The 22,379-nt window shown below is 37.4% G+C and overlaps 1 protein-coding gene across 1 annotated transcript in view; it reads right to left on the minus strand.

Moving 5' to 3' along the window:
- CFAP61 (cilia and flagella associated protein 61) overlaps positions 1-22,379 on the minus strand; it is a 391,053-nt gene that overhangs the window by 177,011 nt on the left and 191,663 nt on the right. The window contains exon 19 of the mRNA XM_049774327.1: positions 2,005-2,132. Coding sequence (XP_049630284.1) covers positions 2,005-2,132 — 128 coding nt within the window. The remainder of the gene's footprint in view (positions 1-2,004; positions 2,133-22,379) is intronic.

Raw genomic sequence — 22,379 nt, forward strand, 5'->3', positions numbered from 1 at the left:
TTATTCAGTTCAAATTATTTAATAAAATCTAGTTCAATGGCAGTTAAGCTAGTAAGGTAAAATATGCAATAGGTTACCATGGTGATTGCTAATTTAAAATAATTAGAGAAAATAATGAGAAAACAATTTCCTCTCTTAAGGATTAGAGATCCGTAAACTGATACCAGTCTATTTTTAGTGTGTACAATTGGTATGATGATGGTAGAGTTATGAATACTTTAACATGCTTTTAAAAGATCTGTTTGAGGAATTTAATTAAGTATTTATATAAAGTTATAACTAGTCTTGGTTAAATCTAAGTTTATTTCACAGAAAATTTTTATCTATATTTAATAATTGAAGCAGAACATAATGACTCAATACATAGTTTATTAAAATTTAAGACATAGTTATGATGTTTAAGATGCTGTTATTTCACAGTTCCACCTGATCAATCACAAATGATTGTAAAATATTTACTGTCTTAGGTGATAAGACCTAAAAAAAATCAAGGAAAGACTTTGAGCCTCCATGTGGCTTCTTGAAATCTTCATGTAGCCAAAAACATACATGTTCCTGGGTTCTCATTAGTTCCTTCTTGCATCGAAAAGACATATAGGCCACAATGGTTAAATAAAGCACATAAACTGTTAGTTTCAGCAATGACATATGAATTATTCTTGATTAAGTAAGTGTGTGGTCCAGCTATAAGAACAGTTTGACTGGGAAGTAGCAACTACACACACACACACACAAACACACACACACACACACACACACACATACAAACACACACATCTGTTCTTTTTCTAATGTGAAGCCAAATGAGCAAAATAACCTTTTGGGCTGGACTGTTTCTATGTCAACCAGGCATCCTGTTCATTGGTTATTTCCTGTATTCCATTTCTCATCTACCCTTTCACAGTGTACCACCTCTTGTCCTAGGGCTGGTGGTTTTTGTAGGAGCCACAGTGAGGTTTCTTTTCCAGCTTTCTACTGATCTCTCAACACATTGCATTTTTGAACTGGACCTAAAATTTCTCATGTGGTGCAGAGTGAACACTGAAAAAGTCTTGGACTGTTTTGTTAGTCCTTATCCTCCAAAGTCAGGGTCTTTTTCAACACTGGTGAGATCATTTTTTAAAATATCAATGGAGAATTAGATTGAAAGAGATGTTAGGCAACACATCTAAGGTTCTATGTCATACTGCTTAGACCAGACAATGAAATCATGTTCTAGGATAATACTGTGGGCTCTTCAATTGAGAAGGAGAAAATATTCAAATATCAAAGGGAGAACTAGTCATGAAAAGCTAAAAAATCTGTTAGAGTCACCCATCAGGAAAATAGTTTCTGAGAGAAAGCCCAGTTACAGCTTTCAAGATAACAAAAAGTACTGAAGTGAGTGATAGTTCTCAGTCTTCCCTATAGGATTTACTCTGTTCCCTGTCACCAAAAATACAGATGTTGAAAAAAGCTCCTGATTTGTCTTTCATTTCTGACAGCCCATTTGTGATACTTGAATTCAAAACTGGTTCCCAAACATACCTGGTGATATATATGGGGCACATGATCTTTCTCCCAGGATTTTTGGTTCTGTATATCAGGTAGAAGCACAGGAATCTACATGTTAAATAAATGCTCTAGATGATTCTTATTACCAAGTCAATATGAGAGACGTCAATGTATGGTAAAACTTTGAAAACTTCTGTAAACAGTCAGCATGTGCATATATTGGGTATTTCAGGCTATAAGCTCTGTTATAGTTACTCAAACCTGCATTTTTTACTGAGGAAATAATCATAGGTAGCAAGTGACTGTGCTTGATTCCATAAATGCTTTTTACAAAAGCATGTAGAAGGTTCATTTTGCCAATCCCTCACTTAGAATATTCCAAATTTGTTAATCTATGTAGGTAAGGTGAAGAATGGGAAAAAAATTCAGATATGTTATTGTATGGGATAGGACTTCAGATATAGGAATGAATAAATGAGTAAATAACAAATAATAGGTAAAACCACTCACCAAAATACCAATGTCTCTAGGAAGGAAATGGCAACATTAGACGCACCAACCACAACAATCTTGGCATTGACAGTAATTTTAGGCTCCAATGTTAGTTTTCTATTTGTATGGTATAAAGCGAAGCCCAACTAGGGAAAAAAAGACAAAGAGGAAATTGAGAAAAATGTAGCTGAATCTGCACCCTCAAACTGACAATTCTGTGGAATTATTTAATCAGAATATTATTAGCAAATCAGAAACATTAAAGAACATATGCACCATATTTATGGGGAAAATTTAAGAACAGAAAACATGGAAATACAGCTAATGCTAGATTACATAAAAATACTTGATTTAGGCCATTTTTGTCTTATGAGTGACAGATATTTCCTATAGAGCTGGAGTCCTTTATAACTAGAGATGAAAGGGTATAATATCACCATCAACACAAGTTGCTTCATAAGAATCTGAATTCCATAAAAAGTCCCAAGTCTTCCCCTCCTTTAAATGTTTTTCTCAAGCTTGAATAATTAGATTATAATAGTTGGCATATTAAAAGAAAGTATTATTTCTATGCAATTTTGATTCCCTTACACTACTAAGGCACCCAGTAGTTATTCATCAATTTTTGTAGACAGATAAAAATCTGCTAAATGACAAAATGTGTTGGTTGCAAACCTTGTTCAGAATTTCAGATTTGGGGCCAGAGAGATACTATAGTAGATTGAGTATTTGCCTTGCTCAGAGCCAAGTGGGTTTAATCCCTGGAAACATACATGTTCCCCTGAACACCATCAGGAGGAATTCCTGATTGCAAAGCCAATTGTACTCCTGAGAACAGCTGGATGTGGTCCGCAATAAACAAAATAAACCAGCCAATATTTCAGATTCTCTGAGGTCAAGAAGGTATATTAGTAAAACAAAGAAACTGATTACCACTTTGTTTGCTAAAATATTCCTAGATAGCTTGATTGGCATTTCTACAGAAACTTCAGGGGATAGCATTAAATACAAAGGAATTCAGGGTCATCTGCCTCGAGCTCACTAGCCTAGGACAGACCTCGGTTTGATCCCCCGGCATCCCATATGGTCCCCCAAGCCAGGAGCAATTTCTGAGTGCATAACCAGGAGTAATCCCTAGGCATTACCAGGTATGGCTAGAAAAAAAAACAAACAGAAAATACAAAGGAATTCTTACAAAGGGGCATGGAGAGTATTCTTGAAAGATTAGTAGACTATTTAAGAAGATCTTGGTTCTGTTTTAAATACATTCATTCAACATACATTTTTATTTAATGTTTACTATGTGTTAATGTGTTTGGATAAGATGTATAGCTAACCTATGAGAAACAAAGAATGCTGGGTCAGTGGAATAGCATCTTTACCAATAGATCCCATTCATAAAGTTCAATTCTCATGGTAGCATTAATTTCATCTTCTAAGACACAGAAAATTTTAGTATGCAAAACCTATTTTAATTTTCTTAAACCCCCAAGATACCACACTATGTGAGTTCAAGGGGATAACAGTAATGATCTAATAAAAATGCTTACTTTTACAGGGCCTATGGTGACATGGGTTTGGTCAGAGGCATTGCCAATTATCAAATAGAATGTCAGAGTTCTCCCCTTCTAACAACATAGTGGTAGAAAAATGTCTTTTGTTTGTTTGTTTGCATATTTAACAGTCAAACTTAGCCATGCTGAGGACTGTTAATGGCTCTGTGTTTAGAGCTAGTGCTCTGTAATGCTGGGAGATGACACAATGTCAGAATTAAATACAGGCCTCCAGTTCCCCAAGAAAAATGTCTTGAGTTAAATATTGAATAGAAACTTAAAACAAGGTTAGGGACTCTAAGAATCTCTTCCACATTGCTGGTGCCTATCGGAATCTGATCCTTCCTCTTCCCTCCTTTTAATGACCTACAATTGGGGAAAAGACTAAGACCTCTTCTGTTTTAAAGCAGGAATTCTAACAATAATCCAAGTTGCAAAAATCTTTGCTCAACTATTGGGCCAGCTCAGAAGAGATCTAACTAGTTCTAGTCAGTGGTAAATCCCTGGACTATTGTTTGGTGGTTAAAGAACAGTTTCTTGTCCTCCAGATGATATGGCCTGAGAAGGTACAGTTATGCCACCTAGAGGGAAACCATCTGAGATTGCAGCCTCCAGAGAAGCACAGATAAACTGAATGGGAATTCCATTAAAAACTATCCAAATCCCAGGTTACACTTTTGGACTTTCTTGTTACAGGCACAATAAATGTCAACCAGGAGCTGCCAAACTAGTGCTACATAGATCTCCATCCACCCCTCACTCCAGATGCTCAGGCTCAAAACAAATTCCATCTAGTCTTTCTCATGTGTCTCTGGATTAATTGACGATAGTTTGATATAGGCAGGATCAGCTTGCTTGGTACCAAGCTGTAGATTCTAGAACAGTCTCACATCTCTATTTCTCTTATTTTGTTTGATGAGAGCCATCTAGAGTATGTTTGTCTCATAGGGGTTATATAAGTGCAAGAAAGGTAAGTAACAAAAAGCAATAATTTTAGGCCAGTCAATGCTAATCATCTGACAAGTCCACCACCCATGAGGAGTTTGGGAAGTGGCAGGCAATTGGAGAGTAGATACAGTAATTCTACTTTGGGGTATCTATCCCCAGGACTTAAAAACATTCCTTCAAAAGTGAGCAAGAGTGCAGCCACTGTTAGTAGTAATCAGAGATTGGATTAATCTCTGGGTAAGGGTATGTGAACCAGAACCAACTGCCTATAAGTTATGGAAGGAGTTTGGGGGGGGGGGGAATCCCAGCTTGAATTAATCAGAGTGTGAGACCAGAAAGAGAGAAGTCACTCCGCTTCACTCCATGGCTGCACATTTCTTCCAGTCAAGAAACTGTACCACAACGCTTTTATTACAGTACATCAAAGTTCACAATGGGAAAACTATGCAGAACCATACCACACCTTGTGACTGAAGAAGCTACCTCTGGAGACATAATGAACACCTGCCATCTATATAAAATTTCTGATTAGAACTTTGGACAGAAAATATTATGAATGTTCAAAGAACTTAAAGAAATAATTAGATATCCCAGAAGATTCAATAGGATCTGAGAGTAATGAGAAAATTTAAAATAAAAATATTACAACTAAAATGGTGATAGATGAAATGAACACCTCGCTGGAAAGCCACATCAGGAGAGTAACAGTCGCTAAGGACAGAATCAATGATATAGAAGATAAGCTCCATAAAACCTTCATACAACAGAAGAGGCTGGAAAAAATCCTAAAGAAAGTGAACAGATGAGAATAAACTCTGGGATAAATTCAATATAAACAACATAAAAATCAATGGAGTCCCAGAGACACAGGAAGAAAACCTTTATGAAAGGTTTTCAAGTCAAGGTCATCATTACTGAGAATTTCCCAGAACTAAAGAGTGCATGCAACCATATTCTGGATGCCTAAAGAGTACCAGCTAAAGGAGATCCAAAGAAAAGCACTCCAAGGCACACATTAGTCACAATAATGAAAACCACAGATAGGGGATGGAGAGATAGCATGAAGGTAAGGCATTTGCCTTACATGCAGAAGGACGATGGTTTGAATCCTGGCATCTCATATGGTCCCCTGAGCCTGCCAGGAGCGATTTCTGAGCATAGAGCCAGGAGTGACCCCTGAGCACTGCTGGGTGTGATCCCCCCAAAATAAAATCAAAAAGAAAACCACAGATCCACAGATAGGGATAGAATACTGAAAGCAGCATGATCAAAAAGAGAAATTATATACAAAGAGGAATTACAACTGCCACAGTTTAAGGAAAGATAAAATTAGAAGGCCTGCTAAGCTCTCCCAGTACAGATGGCTGAGAAAGACCTCAAAGAGAGGTAGCTACCTTGAAAATTAAGAGTGGTATTTCTCAAACTTAGTAAGTGTTGAAAACATTTATTTGGTCTAATAAGAATCTCCCTGCTGCTGTACTAAGTATGTCTATAGTTAAGCATTTACCTCCAGATGACAACATTAGTACACATATATATGGCCTTGATTGAATATTACTTTACCAGAAAAAATCAGCATAAAAAAAAACATAAAAATAACTTTGTAATCCTCAAAGTGAAGTTAGTTTTTTAAAAAATGTTCTATATCTTTAAGCAGTATGCTCACTCACATAAAAGGAGCCCTTCATAGGAACACCTGACAAACTTGCTAATCTTTTAGTTTATATCAGAATTGACATCCAGGGTCCAGCCTTGGTGTAAATAAACCTTAAAATGTTAAATTTTTCTCTTTTGAGCCCAGAAAAGTCTCTGGCTCATCTACCCTCTGTATTTTAATTATCATTCAGAAGGTTTGTAACACACTAAAGGCCTGTGAATTGTCTATTGTGAAAAAAACTTATAGACCAAATAGCATGTACTGACAAGGTTTTTGCTAACATAAAAGTACAATTTTTTAACCTTACAGGAAAGCAAATGTAGGTGGTTTCTTGCACGTAAAATTTATATTTAAATACCTCACTGCAGCATTCATTAAAGCACTTCAATTCAGACTCATCCCTACTATTGAGTATGGCTTGTCTTTTGTCAAACCCTGCACCCACTTTCCTGGGAACCCCTAAAGTGTCTAGACCAATACAGCTGTGACAAGGCATACTTAAGCTTTACAGCAAATTTATCACAAGTAACTCTCAAGGCCAGAAGGCAGTGGTGGAATATACTGATAAAACTCAATGAAATTAATGCTTCACCAAGAATATTTCACCCAGCCAGACTTTTATTCAGGTTTGAAGGAAGGAAACACAGCTTCACTGATAAGCAGCAGCTGAGAAACTTTACAGCAGGGGTCTCAAACTTGCGGCCTGTGGGCCGTTTGTGGCCCTCCATACAACATTTTGTGACCCTTCCCTAGAAAATCTTTTTTGTTTTGTTTTGTTTTAGTTGTTTGGGTCACACCCCCCAATGTTCAAGGCTTACTACTGACTTTGCACTCAAGGATCACCCCGACTTTGACTCCTGTGGCCCCCAGGTAAATTGAGTTTGAGACCCCTGCTTTACAGACTCAAAACCAACTATAAAGATGAGTTAGGATCTACTCTAAGCCAAGACAAATCCAATAAATACAACAAAATCCTGCTATAAGATGACACTTAATTCCATGACAATCATCTCTCTCAATGTCAATGGACTAAATGCACTAATTAAGAGAAAATAAATGAAAAAATGAATCATGTTTTTGAATCCAACATTCTGTTGCCTGCAAGAAACACATCTGAATAGTGAGCAAACAAAGACTCCAAGTCAAAGGTTGAGAACAATCACTCAAGCAAACAACCCCATTAAAAAGGCTGGGGTGGACATACTAATATCAGGTGACAAAGACTTTAGGTTTAAAAAGTTTATGAGACAGAGATGGACATTTCTTAATAATCAAGATATGTGTGCAACAGGAAGAAATCATACACTTAAACATATATGTAGTGAGTAGGTTAGAGATGATATCTCAAAGAGAAAATCAAAGGATTCCAGGAAACAAAAGAGAATGAAGAGACAAATTATCAGAACTTGTGGGATGCAGCAAAAGTGGAATTAAGAGGAAAAATTATAGCTTAACAAGCATTTAAAAAAAAAAGAAAGTCTACTTAAATAACTTAATGGCACAGTTTAAAAATTAGAAAACAATCAACAAAATGAACTAAAAGTAAATAGATGAAAGGAAATAATGAAGCTAAGAGCAGAAATTAATAATCTGAAAGCCCACAAAACAATCCAAAAGATCAATAAAAGCAAGTGTTAGTTTCATAAAAAATAAACAAAATGAACAAACCACTAGTAAGATTCATGAAAGAAAGGGAAACTTAATGAACTGAATTAAAAATGAAAAGGGGGAGACTTTTTTTACTTTTTTTCTTACTACAGACTCTACAGAAATTCAAAGTGTAATATGAGATTCCTTTGAGAAAATCTATGCCACAAGAGAACATGGAAGAAATGAATTAATTCTTGGACTCCTATAACCTCCCAAGGTTGAACAAGTATGATTGGACATATCAAAACACGAAGTCAGAAGGGCGCAGAAACCATCTTAGGCCATGCGGTTTCCAGCTGCTGAGACTGGATTTTATCAGCATTCCTGCCGGTGATCCTGCCTGCTTCTGAGTGAGAGACAGAATTGAGGAACTCAGCTGGAACTCAGATGCCAGCACACCTATCTGCCTATCTTCTGTGCTGTGCTCCATTTCCAGCCTGATTTCATCCTGTGTGTGGCTCATCTGCGGACGGCTCACCTTCCCTGGAGCCTTCCCTAGAGGTGAGTTTACAAGCCCAGAAAGGGAAAGCCGCTGAACTCTGCTGGAACTCAGATGCCAAAACCCTATCTGCCTGTCTTCCATGCTGTGCTCCATTTTCGGCCTGATTTCATCCTGTGTGTGGCTCATGTGAGGATGGCTCGCCTTCCCTGGAGCCTTCCCTGAAGGTGAGCTTACATGCCCAGAAAGGGGAAGCCACTGAACTCTGCAGGAACTAAGACGCCAGCACCCCTATCTGCCTGTCTTCTGTGCTGTGCTCCATTTTCGGCCTGATTTCATCCTGTGTGTGGCTTATCTGTGGACAGCTCGCCTTCCCTGGAGCCTTCCCTGGAGGTGAGTTTACAAGCACAGAAAGGGTGGGAGCCAGAAAAGCATGGTTTCTCTGCTTCGCTTCCCTGCTGTGCACATCATTTAGACAATGAATACAACCACAACACGTAGAAAAACCCACAATACAAGTGTGATAATGGGGAAACAACACAGGCCAGCACCAGACATAGAGAATGACGATGGCAACTCTGATGACTTGAACATGACCAATCAACTAGTCAGTCTCTCAGATAAGAAGTTTAGAGTCGCAATATGGAAGATTTCAAAGAACTCAAAAAAAGTATAGAAGAGAACACTAATAAGAATCAAGATAATATGAAGATAGAAATCAGAAAACTCCAAACTGAAATTTCAGGTCAAATAACAGGTCTGAAAAACTCAGTAGATGAATTGAAGTAAAAGATGGTTGAGATTTCCCATGGGTTAACAGCAGCTGAGGATAGAATTAGTACACTGGAAGATGAGATGAATAACAATTCCATACAGCAGAAGAAATTGGAAAAACTCCTTAAAGCAAATGATCAAACAATGGAAAAATTACTCAAAGAATGGGAACAGATGAAAATAGAAGTCTATGATAAGCTCAACAGAAACAACTTAAGAAACATTGGAGTCCGAGACCCAGGAAGAAAATCTCCAGGAAGAATCAATGGTCAAGAACATCATTAAAGAAAAACTACCAGAGCTAATGAATGCATGTGATCAAATCCTGCATACCCGAAGAGTACCAACTAAAAGAGACCCCAGAAAAAACACCCCAAGACACATCCTAGTAACAATGACGAATCCCACAGATAGAGACAATTCTGAAAGCAGCAAGATCAAAAAGAGAAATTGCATTTAAGGGAACATCCTTTAGATTTCCTGCAGACCTGTCACCAGAAACAGTCAAAGTCAGAAGGCAGTGGTGGGACATAGTGACAAAGCTCTATGAAATGAATGCTTCACCTAGAATACTACACCCAACAAAACTCACTCAGGTTTAAAGGAACAATACATGGTTTCACAGACAAACAACAGCTCAGAAACTTTACAAACTCAAAACCATTCTTTTTTTTTTTTTTTTGGTTTTTGGGCCACACCCGGTAATGCTCAGGGGTTACTCCTGGCTATGTGCTCAGAAGTTGCTCCTGGCTTGGGGGACCATATGGGACACCGGGGGATTGAACCGCAGTCCGTCCAAGGCTAGCGCAGGCAAGGCAGGCACCTTACCTTTAGCGCCACCGCCCGGCCCCTCAAAACCATTCTTAAAAGAAAAACTGAACAGCTTACTTTAAGACAAGACTGATCAACAAACACACCAAACTTCAATATAAAGATAGCACTAACTCCCAGGACAATTCTTTCTCTCAATGTCAATGGACTAAATGCACCAGTTAAGAGATACAGAGTGGCTAAATGGATCAAAAAACTCAATCCAACCTTCTGCTGCCTACAAGAAACGCACCTTAATAGTCAGAACAAACATAGACTCAAAATAAAAAGCTGGAGGAAAATCATCCAAGCAAACAATATCCATAAAAATGCTGGAGTGGCCATACTGATATCAGATGATACAAACTTTATACTTAGGAAAGTTTTAAGAAACAAAGATGGACATTTTATATTAATTAAGGGTTACGTACAGCAGGAAGAAATCACTCTCCTAAACATATATGCACCAAATGAGGGGCCAGCAAAATATTTAATGAAATTGTTGACAAATCTGAAAAATAATATCAATAAAAACACAATAATTGTGGGAGACCTCAACAAGGCATTATCAACACTTGACAGGTCAACCAGACTGAAACCCAACAAGAATATACTAGACCTGAAAAGAGAAATGGAAGAAAGAGGCCCAGTAGATATATACAGGACACTCCAACCCCAGAAGACCGGATACACATTCTTCTCTAATGTACATGAGACATTCTCCAGGATAGACTACATGCTAGCACACAAAACATACCTCCATAATATCAAGAGGATAAAAATTTTGCAGGCTAACTTCGCTGACTACAAGGCCCTAAAATTATATGTGAACTACAAAGGGACACAGAAGAAAAAAAATTTACTTGGAAGTTAAACAACCTAATACTGAATAAACAGTGGGTCTGAGATGAAATCAAAGAGGAAATCAAAACCTTCCTAGAAACATATGACAATGGAGACACAAACTATCAGAACCTATGGGACACAGCAAAAGCAGTATTGAGAGGGAAATTTATTGCTTTGCAAGCAAACATCAGGAAAGAAGAAGGGGCATAGCTGAATAACTTAATGACGCAGCTCATAGAATTAGAAAAAACTCAAAAATAGGACCCAAAAATAGGGAGACAGGGGCCCGGAGAGATAGCACAGTGGCGTTTGCCTTGCAAGCAGCCAATCCAGGACCAAAGGTGGCTGGTTCGAATCCCGGTGTCCCATATGGTCCCCTGTGCCTGCCAGGAGCTATTTCTGAGCAGACAGCCAGGAGTAACCCCTGAGCACTGCCAGGTGTGGCCCAAAAACAAACAAAAAAAAATAGGGAGACAGAAGGAAATACAAAGCTGAGAGCAGAAATCAATGAAGTGGAAACCTGAAAAACAATCCAAAAGATCTATGAAAGCAGAAGTTGGTTCTTTGAAAAAATAAACAAGATTGATAGACACTGGCAAAACTAACAGAGAGAGAGAGAGAGAGAGAGAGAGAGAGAGAGAGAGAGAGAGAGAGAGACTTGATAACTCGTATTAGGAATGAAAAAGGAGAGATCACTACTTATATGATAGAGATCCAAAGGGTAATCAGAAAATACTTTGAGAGACTCTATGCCACTAAAAATGAAAACATGAGAGAAATGGATAAATTTTTGGACTCATAATCTTCCACGGTTTAATGAAGAGGAAGTACCATATCTAAACACATCCATCATTATTGAGAAAATTAAGACAGTAATCAAATGTCTGCCCCAAAACAAAAGTCCAGGCCCAGATGGATTTGCTAATGAATTATTTCAAACCTTTCAAGAGGAACTTCTACCAATCCTGGCAAGACTCTTTCATGAAATTGAAAAAACAGGAACACTTCCAAATAGATTTTATGAAACCAACATCACCTTGATAGTTAAACCAGACAAAGATGCTATGAAAAAAGAAAATTACAGACCAATATCGCTGATGAATACAGGTGCAAAGATCCTCAACAAAATCCTGGCACATAGGATTCAATGCCTCATTAAGAAGATGATCCATTACGATCAAGTAGGTTTCATCCCAGGAATGCAAGGCTGGTTTAACATCCATAAATCTATCAACATAATACGCAACATCAACAACAAGATATATAGAAATCACATTATCATATCAATAGATGCAGAGAAAGCATTTGATAAGGTCCAATACCCATTCTTGATCAAAACTCTCAGCAAGATGGGAATGGAAGAAACCTTTCTCAATATAGTTAAGGCCATCTGCCACAAGCCAGAGGCAAATATTGTCCTCAATGGAGAAAAACTGAAAGCCTTTCCTCTAAATTCTGGCACAAGACAAGGCTGTCCTCTCTCACCACGCCTATTCAACATAGCACTGGAAGTACTTTCTATAGCAATTAGGCAAGAAAAAGGTACCAAGGGAATCCAGATAGGAAAGGAAGAAGTCAAGCTCTCGCTGTTTGCAGATGACATGATACTCTACCTTGAAAACCCTAAAGTCTCTACAAAAAAGCTTCTAGAAACAATAGACTCATATAGCAAGGTGGCAGGCTACAAAATTAACACACAAAAATTAATGGCCTTTCTATACACCAATAGTAATAAGGAAAAAATGGACATTAAGAAAACAACCCCATTCACAATAGTGCCACACAAATTCAAATATCTTGGAATCAACTTGACCAAAAATGTGAAGGACCTATACAAAGAAAACTATAAAGCTCTGCTCCAAGAAATAAGAGAGGACATGTGGAAATGGAAGCACATACCCTGCTCATAGATTGGCAGGATTAATGTCATTAAAATGGCAATCCTCTTCAAAGCATTGTACAGATTTAATGCGATCCCTCTAAAGATACCCATGACATTCTTCAAAGAAGTGGATCAGACACTTTCGAAATTCATTTGGAACAATAAACACCCTAGAATAGCTAAAGCAATCATTGGGAAAAAGAATATGGGAGGAATTACTTTCCCCAACTTTAAACTGTACTACAAAGCAATAGTTATCAAAACAGCATTGTATTGGAATAAGGACAGGCCCTCAGATCAGTGGAACAGGCTTGAATACTCAGAGAATGTTCCCCAGACATACAGTCACCTAATTTTTGATAAAGGAGCAAGAAATCCTAAATGGATCAAAGAAAGCCTCTTCAACAAGTGGTATTGGCACAACTGGCTAGCCACTTGCAAAAAATTGAACTTAGACCCTCAGCTAACATCATGAACGAAGTTAAAATCCAAATGGATAAAAAACCTCGATATTAGACCCAAAACCATAAGATATATAGAACAACACATAGATAAAACACTCTAGGACATTGAGACTAAAGGCATCTTCAAAGAGGAAACTGCACTCTCCAAGCAGGTGAAAGCAGAGATTAATAGATGGGAATATATTAAACTGAGAAGCTTCTGAACCTCAAAAGAAATAGCACCCAGGATACAAGAGCCCTCCACTGAGTGGGAGAAACTATTCACCCAATACCAATCAGATAAGGGGCTAATATCCAAAAAATACAAGGCACTGACAGAACTCTACAAGAAAAAAAAAACATCTATTCCTATCAAAAAATGGGGAGAAGAAATGAACAGACACTTTGACAAAGAAGAAATACAAATGGCCAAAAGACACATAAAAAATGCTCCACATCACTAATCATCAGGGAGATGCAAAAAAAAAAAAAAAAAAAAAAAACAACTATGAGGTACCACCTCACACCCCAGAGATTGGCACACATCACAAAGAATGAGAACAAGCAGTGTTGGCGGGGATGTGGAGAGAAAGGTACTCTTATCCACTGCTGGTGGGAATGCCGTCTAGTTCAACCTTTATGGAAAGAGATATGGAGATTCCTCCAAAAACTGGAAATTGAGCTCCCATACGACCCATCTATACCACTCCTAGGAATATACCCTAGGAACACAAAAATACAATAAAAAATCCCTTCCTTACACCTATATTCATTGCAGCACTATTTACCATAGCAAGACTCTAGAAACAGTCAAAATACCCTTCAACAGATGAATGGCTAAAGAAACTGTGGTACATACACACAATGGAATATTATGCAGCTGTCAGGAGAGATGAAGTCATTAAATTTTCCCATACATGGATGTACATGGAATCTATTATGTTGAGTGAAATAAGTCAGAGAGAGCGTGAAAGACGCAAAATGGTCTCACTCATCTATGTGTTTTAAGAAAAATGAAAGACATTCTTGTAATAATATCTTTCAGACACAAAAGAGAAAAGAGCTGGAAGTTCCAGCTCACCTCATCAAGCTCACCACAAACAGGGATTTGTTTAGTTAGAGAAATAACTACGTTTTGAATTATCCTAACAATGAGAATCTACAAGGGAAATAGAAAGCCTGTCTAGAGTACAGGCGGGGGTTGGGTAGGAAGGAGGTACAGTTGGGACACTGGTGATGGGAATGTTGCACTGGTGATGGGTGGTGCTCTTTACATGATCAAACACAATCATGTATGTAATAAAGTTGTTTAAATAAAATACACTATTGATAAAATTAAAATGGTATCAAAATCTTCTGGAAAGCAAAATCTTAGTTTATTCTCAAATGCCTCTTCTATCACTTATTTTTTCATTACTTTTTTCAAATTTATTTTTATTTATTTCTTCTAATATATATACTTCTTTAACTTCACCTGTTTTGTTTATGCTTGGTACAAAAACTTAAGAAAAAGTCTTGCCTGGGATAAAAGCTCAGGTCAAAACCAATGTACAGATATTGTGTAGCCTGTTATTCTTACTTCCAAATGCACCAGCTATATAATATGGCACCATTCCCTTTTGTATAGACACTCTAAAAAAGGGAATATCTTATGCACAGAAACAAGCTCTTATCTACTATGGATAAGGACCCATACATTTTATAATACAGGGGTGCCTCCCACCCTGAACATGTGTCATGTGGACCCAACTTAGACTCCATGTGATCGGACAGTGACCGTCCAACCACAAACCCCAGGTCCCAGATGTAGAACTGACAGAGTCCCTGCAACAGCCCAGGAACCAAGCATCCCCTTGGGAAATTCCTAATACCACTCTGGCACCATCATGCACAAGTTTTGATATGACATCCTGACAACAAGGAAACGGCAGCAACTTGATCTCAGAGTGGGTTGCCCTATCTCATCACCTAATGGCAAGATGAAATCAGAAGACATGTCATCCTTTGATCTGTGCAAAAACCAAGATTGCTCATTACAGAAGACTGACTTTGACAACCATGACTGGGCAGAACTTATTGTGGGACCAATAAGAAAGATCTTAGCCTAGGCTTCAGCCTAGGATTTGTACAAAAACCAAGATCTTTAATTCTAATGGTCTGACTTTGACCATTGTGACTGAGCAGAACTTCCAGAACCATAATGAAAGACTCCATCCTTGGCTTTGCCCTAGTATCTGAGCAAATACCAAGACCACTAATTACAGAAGACTGATTACAACAACAGTGATGAAACAGAACTTCTATAGCTGTAAAGAAATACTTTAACCTAGCCTTTGTCCTATGACCTGTGCAAATACCAAGATCTCTAGCTACAGAGGCGAGATGTTATCATCCACCGCTGAGTGAAATGTTTCCTGGCACCATAAAAAGACCTTGCGGTGTGAAAATGAGCGTGTATAGAACCTGCAGTTGTCCCCATGGCAGAATGCTTCAAGGGCAGAGAAACCCTGTATCTCTTAAGCCACGAAAATTCCCTTTCTAATTTCCCAAATACTGTGGCTAAGCAAACAAAAAACAAAAACAAATAAAAGAAGCACAAAACCTTGCCACACCAGCCCTCCTAAATTCGTTATGTGTATGGTCTTCTTTTTATTTATTTTTTCTTTCTTTTCTTTTTTTCTTCTTTTTATTTTTTCATTCTTGTAGTTATGATATGATGGTGGTTGTTTTAGTAGCTGGGTGCCTTTTTTTCTAGTTGCTGTTTTTTTTGTCTTGTTTTGTTTTTCTTCTTTTAAATTGATATTTATAAGCTCTAGATGGAATGCTCCCAGTTATTTATTTTCCAACAGAACCATATAACTTGAATCATCTTGTTCTGCCTCATGAATTGAGGGGGAAAATGGAGGGTACCAGGTCCAAACAGTCGTATGAACATTGAGTGGAAATAAAAAAGTATCAGACTTAAACACCAAACTCAAAGTCAACATCAACAGAATCGATACCCAATCTACAACAAGCTATACACTGAGGAGAGTAGTTATACTAGCAGTTTGGGGGGCAAAGGAGGGAAATATGGGATGCATGTTGGGAACAGAGGAGAAGGGAGGACAACACTGGTGGTGGGAATGGCCCTGATTTATTGTTATTATGCACCTTAAATATTACTGTGAAAGATTCATAATTCACTTTGGTCTCAATAAAAATTATTTAAAAAAGAATAAAAGGGTATATGTACATCAGAATTTATTGCTGCAATAAATACAATAGCTATGAAATGGAATCATCCTGGGTGTTCAACAAGAGATGAATGGATTATGATGATGTGGTATATATATGTATGTGTATATATATACACTATGCAGTTGTAAGGAATGGTGAAATCATGCAATTCACTGCATCCTGGTTGTAACTAGATTTTATGTTGAGTGAAATAACTCAGAAAAAGTAAAACAAACACATAATGATCTCACTAGTTTGAGGTATGTAAAATAATCATATTAGAAAATGTAATATAGTAAACAGTTCTTTAATTAAAAATTAAAATTAGGGGCACCGGAGCAATGGTGCAAGTAGTAAGGCATATGCCTTGTCTGCGCTAGCTTAGGACAGACCATAGTTGGATCCCCTGGCATCCCATATGGTCCCCCAAGCCAGGAGTGATTTTTGAGTGCATAGCCAGGAGTAACCCCTGAACGTCACCAGGTGTGGCCCCAAAACACCCCCAAAATAAATAAATAAATAAAATTAGGGGCCAGAGAGATAGCACAGGGATAGGGCATTTGCCTTGCATGTGACCAACCCAGGACAGACCTGGGTTCAATTCCCAGCATCCCATATGGTCCCCTGAACCTTCCAGGAGGAATTTCTGAGTGCAGAGCCAGGAGTAACCACTGAGAGCCACCGAGTGTGGACCCTCAAACCAAAATAAATAAATAAAATAAAAAATTTAATTCTCTTCTGCTATGGTAGAAAGTACCTTAAAATGGCAAAACCAAGTCACAGTCCAAGGTGGAAGGAAACACTGAGGAATATGAAGCCCACCACAGTTTCTTAGTTAATTCGGCCTCTGTGCCTTTCTGACATGAAACTTGAAAATTTGTAGTTCGGTGCTTTCTTTTTTTTAAGTTTAAACTCTCAGAATTTATTTTGGCTTATTTTGTGTGTATTTTTTAAGGTTTATTAATGCATCAGGATTTACAAAGTTATTCCTAGTTGGGTTTCAGGCAAACTATGTTCAAGCATTGTATTCCTTCATCCAGTTATTCAAATGCACATGTAAGTGAAATCATCCTTTTTGTCTTCCTTGCTTACTTCCATTTAGTATAATAACTTCCAGTTGCATCTATGTTGCAGTGTACTGCATCATTTCTTCTTTCCTTATAGGTGCATTGTATTCCATTATCTATACCACATCTTCATGATCCACATATCTATCATTGGACATCAAGATTGATTCTCTTTTTTTAATTAAGTACTTTTTTATTTTACTGTGGTAAAAGTGAATTACAAACCTTTCACAGTAATATTTAAGGCACATAGTGACAATAAATGAGAGGCATTTCCACCACCAGTGTTGTCCTCCCTCCATTCTTGTTCCCAGCATGCATCCCACATCTCCCTCTTTTACCCTCTGTAATGCTAGTGGAACTGTTCCCCACTTGTACAGCTTGTTGTAGACTGGGTATCAATTCTGTTGTTGTTGACTGTTTATTTGGTATTCAAGTCTTATCATTTTTATGTCCATCAAATAAACATAAGGCTGTCTGGTGTTGGTACCATGGGCAGGGGGAAGGCAAAAAAAAAAAAAAGAGAAAAACTAGGAGGAGTCTGTCTAGGTGTTATAAATATACATTTAAAAGAAGAAAGGGAAAAACGAAGAAAAAGGAAGCAAAACTAAACTAAACTAAACTAAAACAAAGAATAAGTAACAACAAAAGTACAAAAAGAATAAAAAAAGAATAAACCAAAACCCAAAATCATCAGCTATGGAAAAACAAACCAGCAACTTCTTAGAAAAGCATTGTTTCTTCTTCTTTATTTATTTATTTATTTATTTATTTTTTTGCATATGCATGGTAAATATTGGGGAAATTAGAATGAAAATTCCCTTGGCCTAAGAGATACAGCGTTTCTCCGCCCTTGAAGCATATTGCCATGGGGACAACTACAGACTCCATACTCATTTACACAACCCCAAAGTCTTTTTATCATGCAGGGAAACTTTCCACTCATATGTGGGTGATGACACCCTGCCTCTGTAGCTGGTGCTCTTGTTATTTGTGTGTAGGTCATAGGGTGAAGGCTAGGAGAGAGTAGGGAAAGATGAAGTCAAACTATTGATTCTATCTCTTATCTATCATACTAAGTTCTGCAATGAATACTGGTGTGCATATGTATTTCTGAACAAATCATTTTTGTATCCTAGGGGGTAGATATCCAGAAGTGGTATTACTGGGCCACACGGCAGCTCAGTTCTGAGTTTACTGAGATAATTCCATACTATTTTCCATAATGTTGAACCAGGCAACAACCCACCAGAAGTGGATGTGAGTTCCTCTTTCACCACACCCCTGCCAACAGATTGTTCTAACTATTTTTGATATGTACATTCTCACTGATGTGAGATGCTATCTGATTGTTATCTTGATTTCTAATAAGATATGATGATAAGCATTTTTTCATGTGCCTGTTAGCCATCTAACCTGCTAGCCATCAACATTGTGTTAATATTTACTAAATCACAATTACTTTAAATATATTCTTAAAACAATTATTTAAGAGGGAGTACATATTTACTTTTAAGGAAACCAAGTGTGTGTTCTTCAAGTAAATGCCATATTGATCTGTTCTATGAGAACTTCATGGGACAGTAAAGAGAAATTCTTCAACAACAACAACAAAAAAAACAGTTTAATACAGTGCTACTGTGTACTAGGTTCTGATTAGGTTTCAAGCATGGCAGCATATTTACTGATAGCAAAAAACGGGTGTGGCCTTACCAGAGCTAGTAGACTTTGGTATAAATGTTGATATGTGGCATTCAATTGCAGATCTACTGAACAGATTTAAAAAGCAAGCATCTTAACAGCAATCAGAGCCCAAGATTCCTCGTCTTAGAGGTACTTTGAAACTGTCCCCTCTGCTATCCTAAAGGGTATGCTGACATGAAACACAGACAGTAATGAAATTCCCTGGTAAAGAATTTTACCCTACTTATGAAACAGCTCCTGTATCAAAGATACAAAGGCGGCTGGGGAATAGAACAGAATGACTTTTGTTTCTTACACAATAGCTTCAACACCAACAGCTGCCAGGCCTCAGAAATCACCTTTCTAACTGCTGAATACACAAAGTGGCCTCAGGGTGTCAAGAGTTAGGGATCAGTACCAAAGATGGTTGGTGTCTCAGGAGAGTGATCATGCATCACAATGATTCTCAATAAACCCAATTTTGTGCTCAGGTTTTAATTAAAAATATATTCATCATCAGGTACGATGAAATCTTTTGACCTGAAAAAAAAAACCCCATAATTTTCTTTTCTTTGAATGGATGATTTATAAATGCCTTGGAAAAAAAATTTTCTTCCCAGCCCAGAATTTCCTTCAGAGACAATGCCAATGAAGATTTTCTGCAGCCTTATAAAGGTATTATTTAAAATGGAAGCTGAAATGGCTTTTGAAGGAAGGCAGAATATTTTCTTCCTTCTCTTTTTTCAAACTATGGGGTTATTGTGTTACAGAAAAATGGGTATAGAAGACCCTCTGGGTCAAGACAGTCTTTCTTTTTCTTAGTCTGAGCATAGAACAAAAATGACCTGCACTTCAGAGATCCTTTTATGGTCTGATTTTCTTAACAGTAAAGTAAAAATAAAAGACCTATCAATTGACTTATATTTTAGAGACAGACACTAAATGTGTCTTGTTATAGCAAATTACTTGTTATAGCAAATTACAGATTAAATACATTTAATGCAGATTGAAGAGAGGATACAGAATTGTTTATATACAACTGAGGGATGAGTGAGAAATCTGATGCCTAAAACCCAATCATTTCAAGGCTTTGCAGATTCCATTTTCTAATGATTCCTGGTTAGCATTTTCAGACAAAGTAATAATTTTTAATGTGGAGATTAAAGATGTACCCCAGCAATAAACCTTATATCATGGTTCATACACTGACCTTTTAAGATCAAAACAAGCTTTCATTTAAAAATTGGAGATGACTCTCCTAATGAGTTTTAAACACATCATTTAGGGGAATGACCACTTAGAGTGTCAGGTGTGATCCCTGCACACTGCCAAAAGCTTAAACAAACAAACAAATAAATAAAACAAGCACACTGTTTTAAGTTCCATTTCTTAGAAAAAAAAATGGCAATATGTTATATCCACATTAGGAAATCCTTTAACAGCCTGAATTTGAGGTGGGAAGGAGAAGAGAATTTGGAAGATCTGGAGGGAAAGGATAGTGAGGGTCATGTGGGAGGCAGCTGAAGTGAGAAAGTGGAATAGATGAGAACATGAGCAAGTGTTTCAGTTTTAAGCTATTTATTGTGACCCCACATGAGTAGAAGAAACAGAAGACATTTCATATGAGTAGACTTTGGAAACATTTTTGGTTGCTCTTAATTATTTGCTTTGTTTAATCTTCCACCCAGACTATTTGTTTCCTGAGGTCAGGAACCAGATGTTTGATTTATTTTAAAAGACATTTGCATTTTTTTTGTTTTTTTTGGGGGCCACACTCAGTGACGCTCAGGGGTTACTCCTGGCTATGTGCTCAGAAATCTATCCTGGCTCGGGGGACCATATGGGACACAGGGGATCAAACCCAGGTCTGCCCTGGGACAGCCGCGTGCAAGGCAAATGCCCTACTGCTGTGCTATCTCTCCTGCCCCTGTATTGCTTTATTTTATCTACACAATTTTTCTCATATATTTTGGGTATTTGATATATTAATTTAAGAGGCCAGAGAGATTGTACAGTGGATAGGGTGCTTGCTTTGCACGTGGCTAACCTGATTTTATTCCCAAGCACCCCACATGGTCCCCAGAGCCACTAGTATGGTCCCTGAGTGCAGAGCTAGGAGTAATCTCTGAGCACAGCCAGATGGCCCAATATATAATAAGTTCACATTTTCTGAGCTCTTCTTAAAGGATGTTGACATAATTTTTTCTAGTTAAAGTTATTTTTGATTATATAAAAGTATTTAGAATTAATTTTACTTTGTTTCTGGGTCACATTCAATGGTGTGCAGGGGTTACTCTTGGTTCTGTGCTCAGAAATAAATCCTAGCAAGCTAAGGGGACCATATAGGATGCCAGGGATCAAACCGCGGTTGGCTTCATACAAGGCAAGCGCCCTATCGCTGTGCTATTGCTCAGCTCTAAATTTTATTTTCTTGGTGAAAACGATGAAACTCATGCTTAGTTGGATTTATGCCATACTTCATACATACATTTATCAAGAAATGTCAAAGGTAGAATTTGGAGTTTTATGTGTTAACAAACTGATTTATAATATTAAAAAATGATCAAAATAAAATAAAATTTTATCTGATGTACATATAGCTGCGTTTTGTGCCTCCACATCTGGTTTGGATGTGTTTCAACTTCTGGCTTGTTTTCACTTGTGTACTCAGAATGTTAGAATAACTTCCAAAGCATTATTTCAATTCAATCTCAATAATAGCTTCCAAATCAGAAGCTACTAAAATTATGATAGGCCAGTAATCTAGAAAGTGACTTAAACCAGCACAAAAAATCCTACATAATAAATGCAAAGTTCAAAACAAAATAGGTGATAATACTTGTAGTAAATTTTTTTTAAAGGTAACATTTCATTTGAGGTCATGGTCCACATCTCTATGACCATTAGACTGAGCATCATTAACCCAGTGGCAAGGTTTTGGCTTGTTTTCTTAATTCTACTACTGGCTGAAATTCTGAACCACTTTTCCTTGAATATTAGTTGCCTCAGGTGTAAAATGGAAGTAAATTACACAAATCTCTGCCTTCCTCAGCAGGAAACATAGGACCTAGTCATTAAAAAACATCTACAAATACTTTGAGCTTTCAGGCAAGGATGTTACACAAGGTAAAATTGCATATCCACTCTTCCATCTGCAATATGAAAGGCAAATCTTCGAAAAACACATTTTAAAAGGGCAAAACAATGAGCTCAATTATCAGCTCTACATCCATGTATATATATATTTCTTACAAAAAGCTTCCAGAGACTTCAAAGGAAGCTCTGTCCCAGCAAGAAAATGGAGATGGAAAAATTCAAAGCCATTAGGAGCAGAATTTCTGAAATTCTTAATAAGACTACTTTTGCTTTACAAATATCATTTTGCATATGCTCCTGAGATGCCCTCTGTTTTTCAGTTTGAT

Source organism: Suncus etruscus, chromosome 6 (assembly GCF_024139225.1).
Source record: "Suncus etruscus isolate mSunEtr1 chromosome 6, mSunEtr1.pri.cur, whole genome shotgun sequence".
Lineage (NCBI taxonomy): Eukaryota > Metazoa > Chordata > Mammalia > Eulipotyphla > Soricidae > Suncus > Suncus etruscus.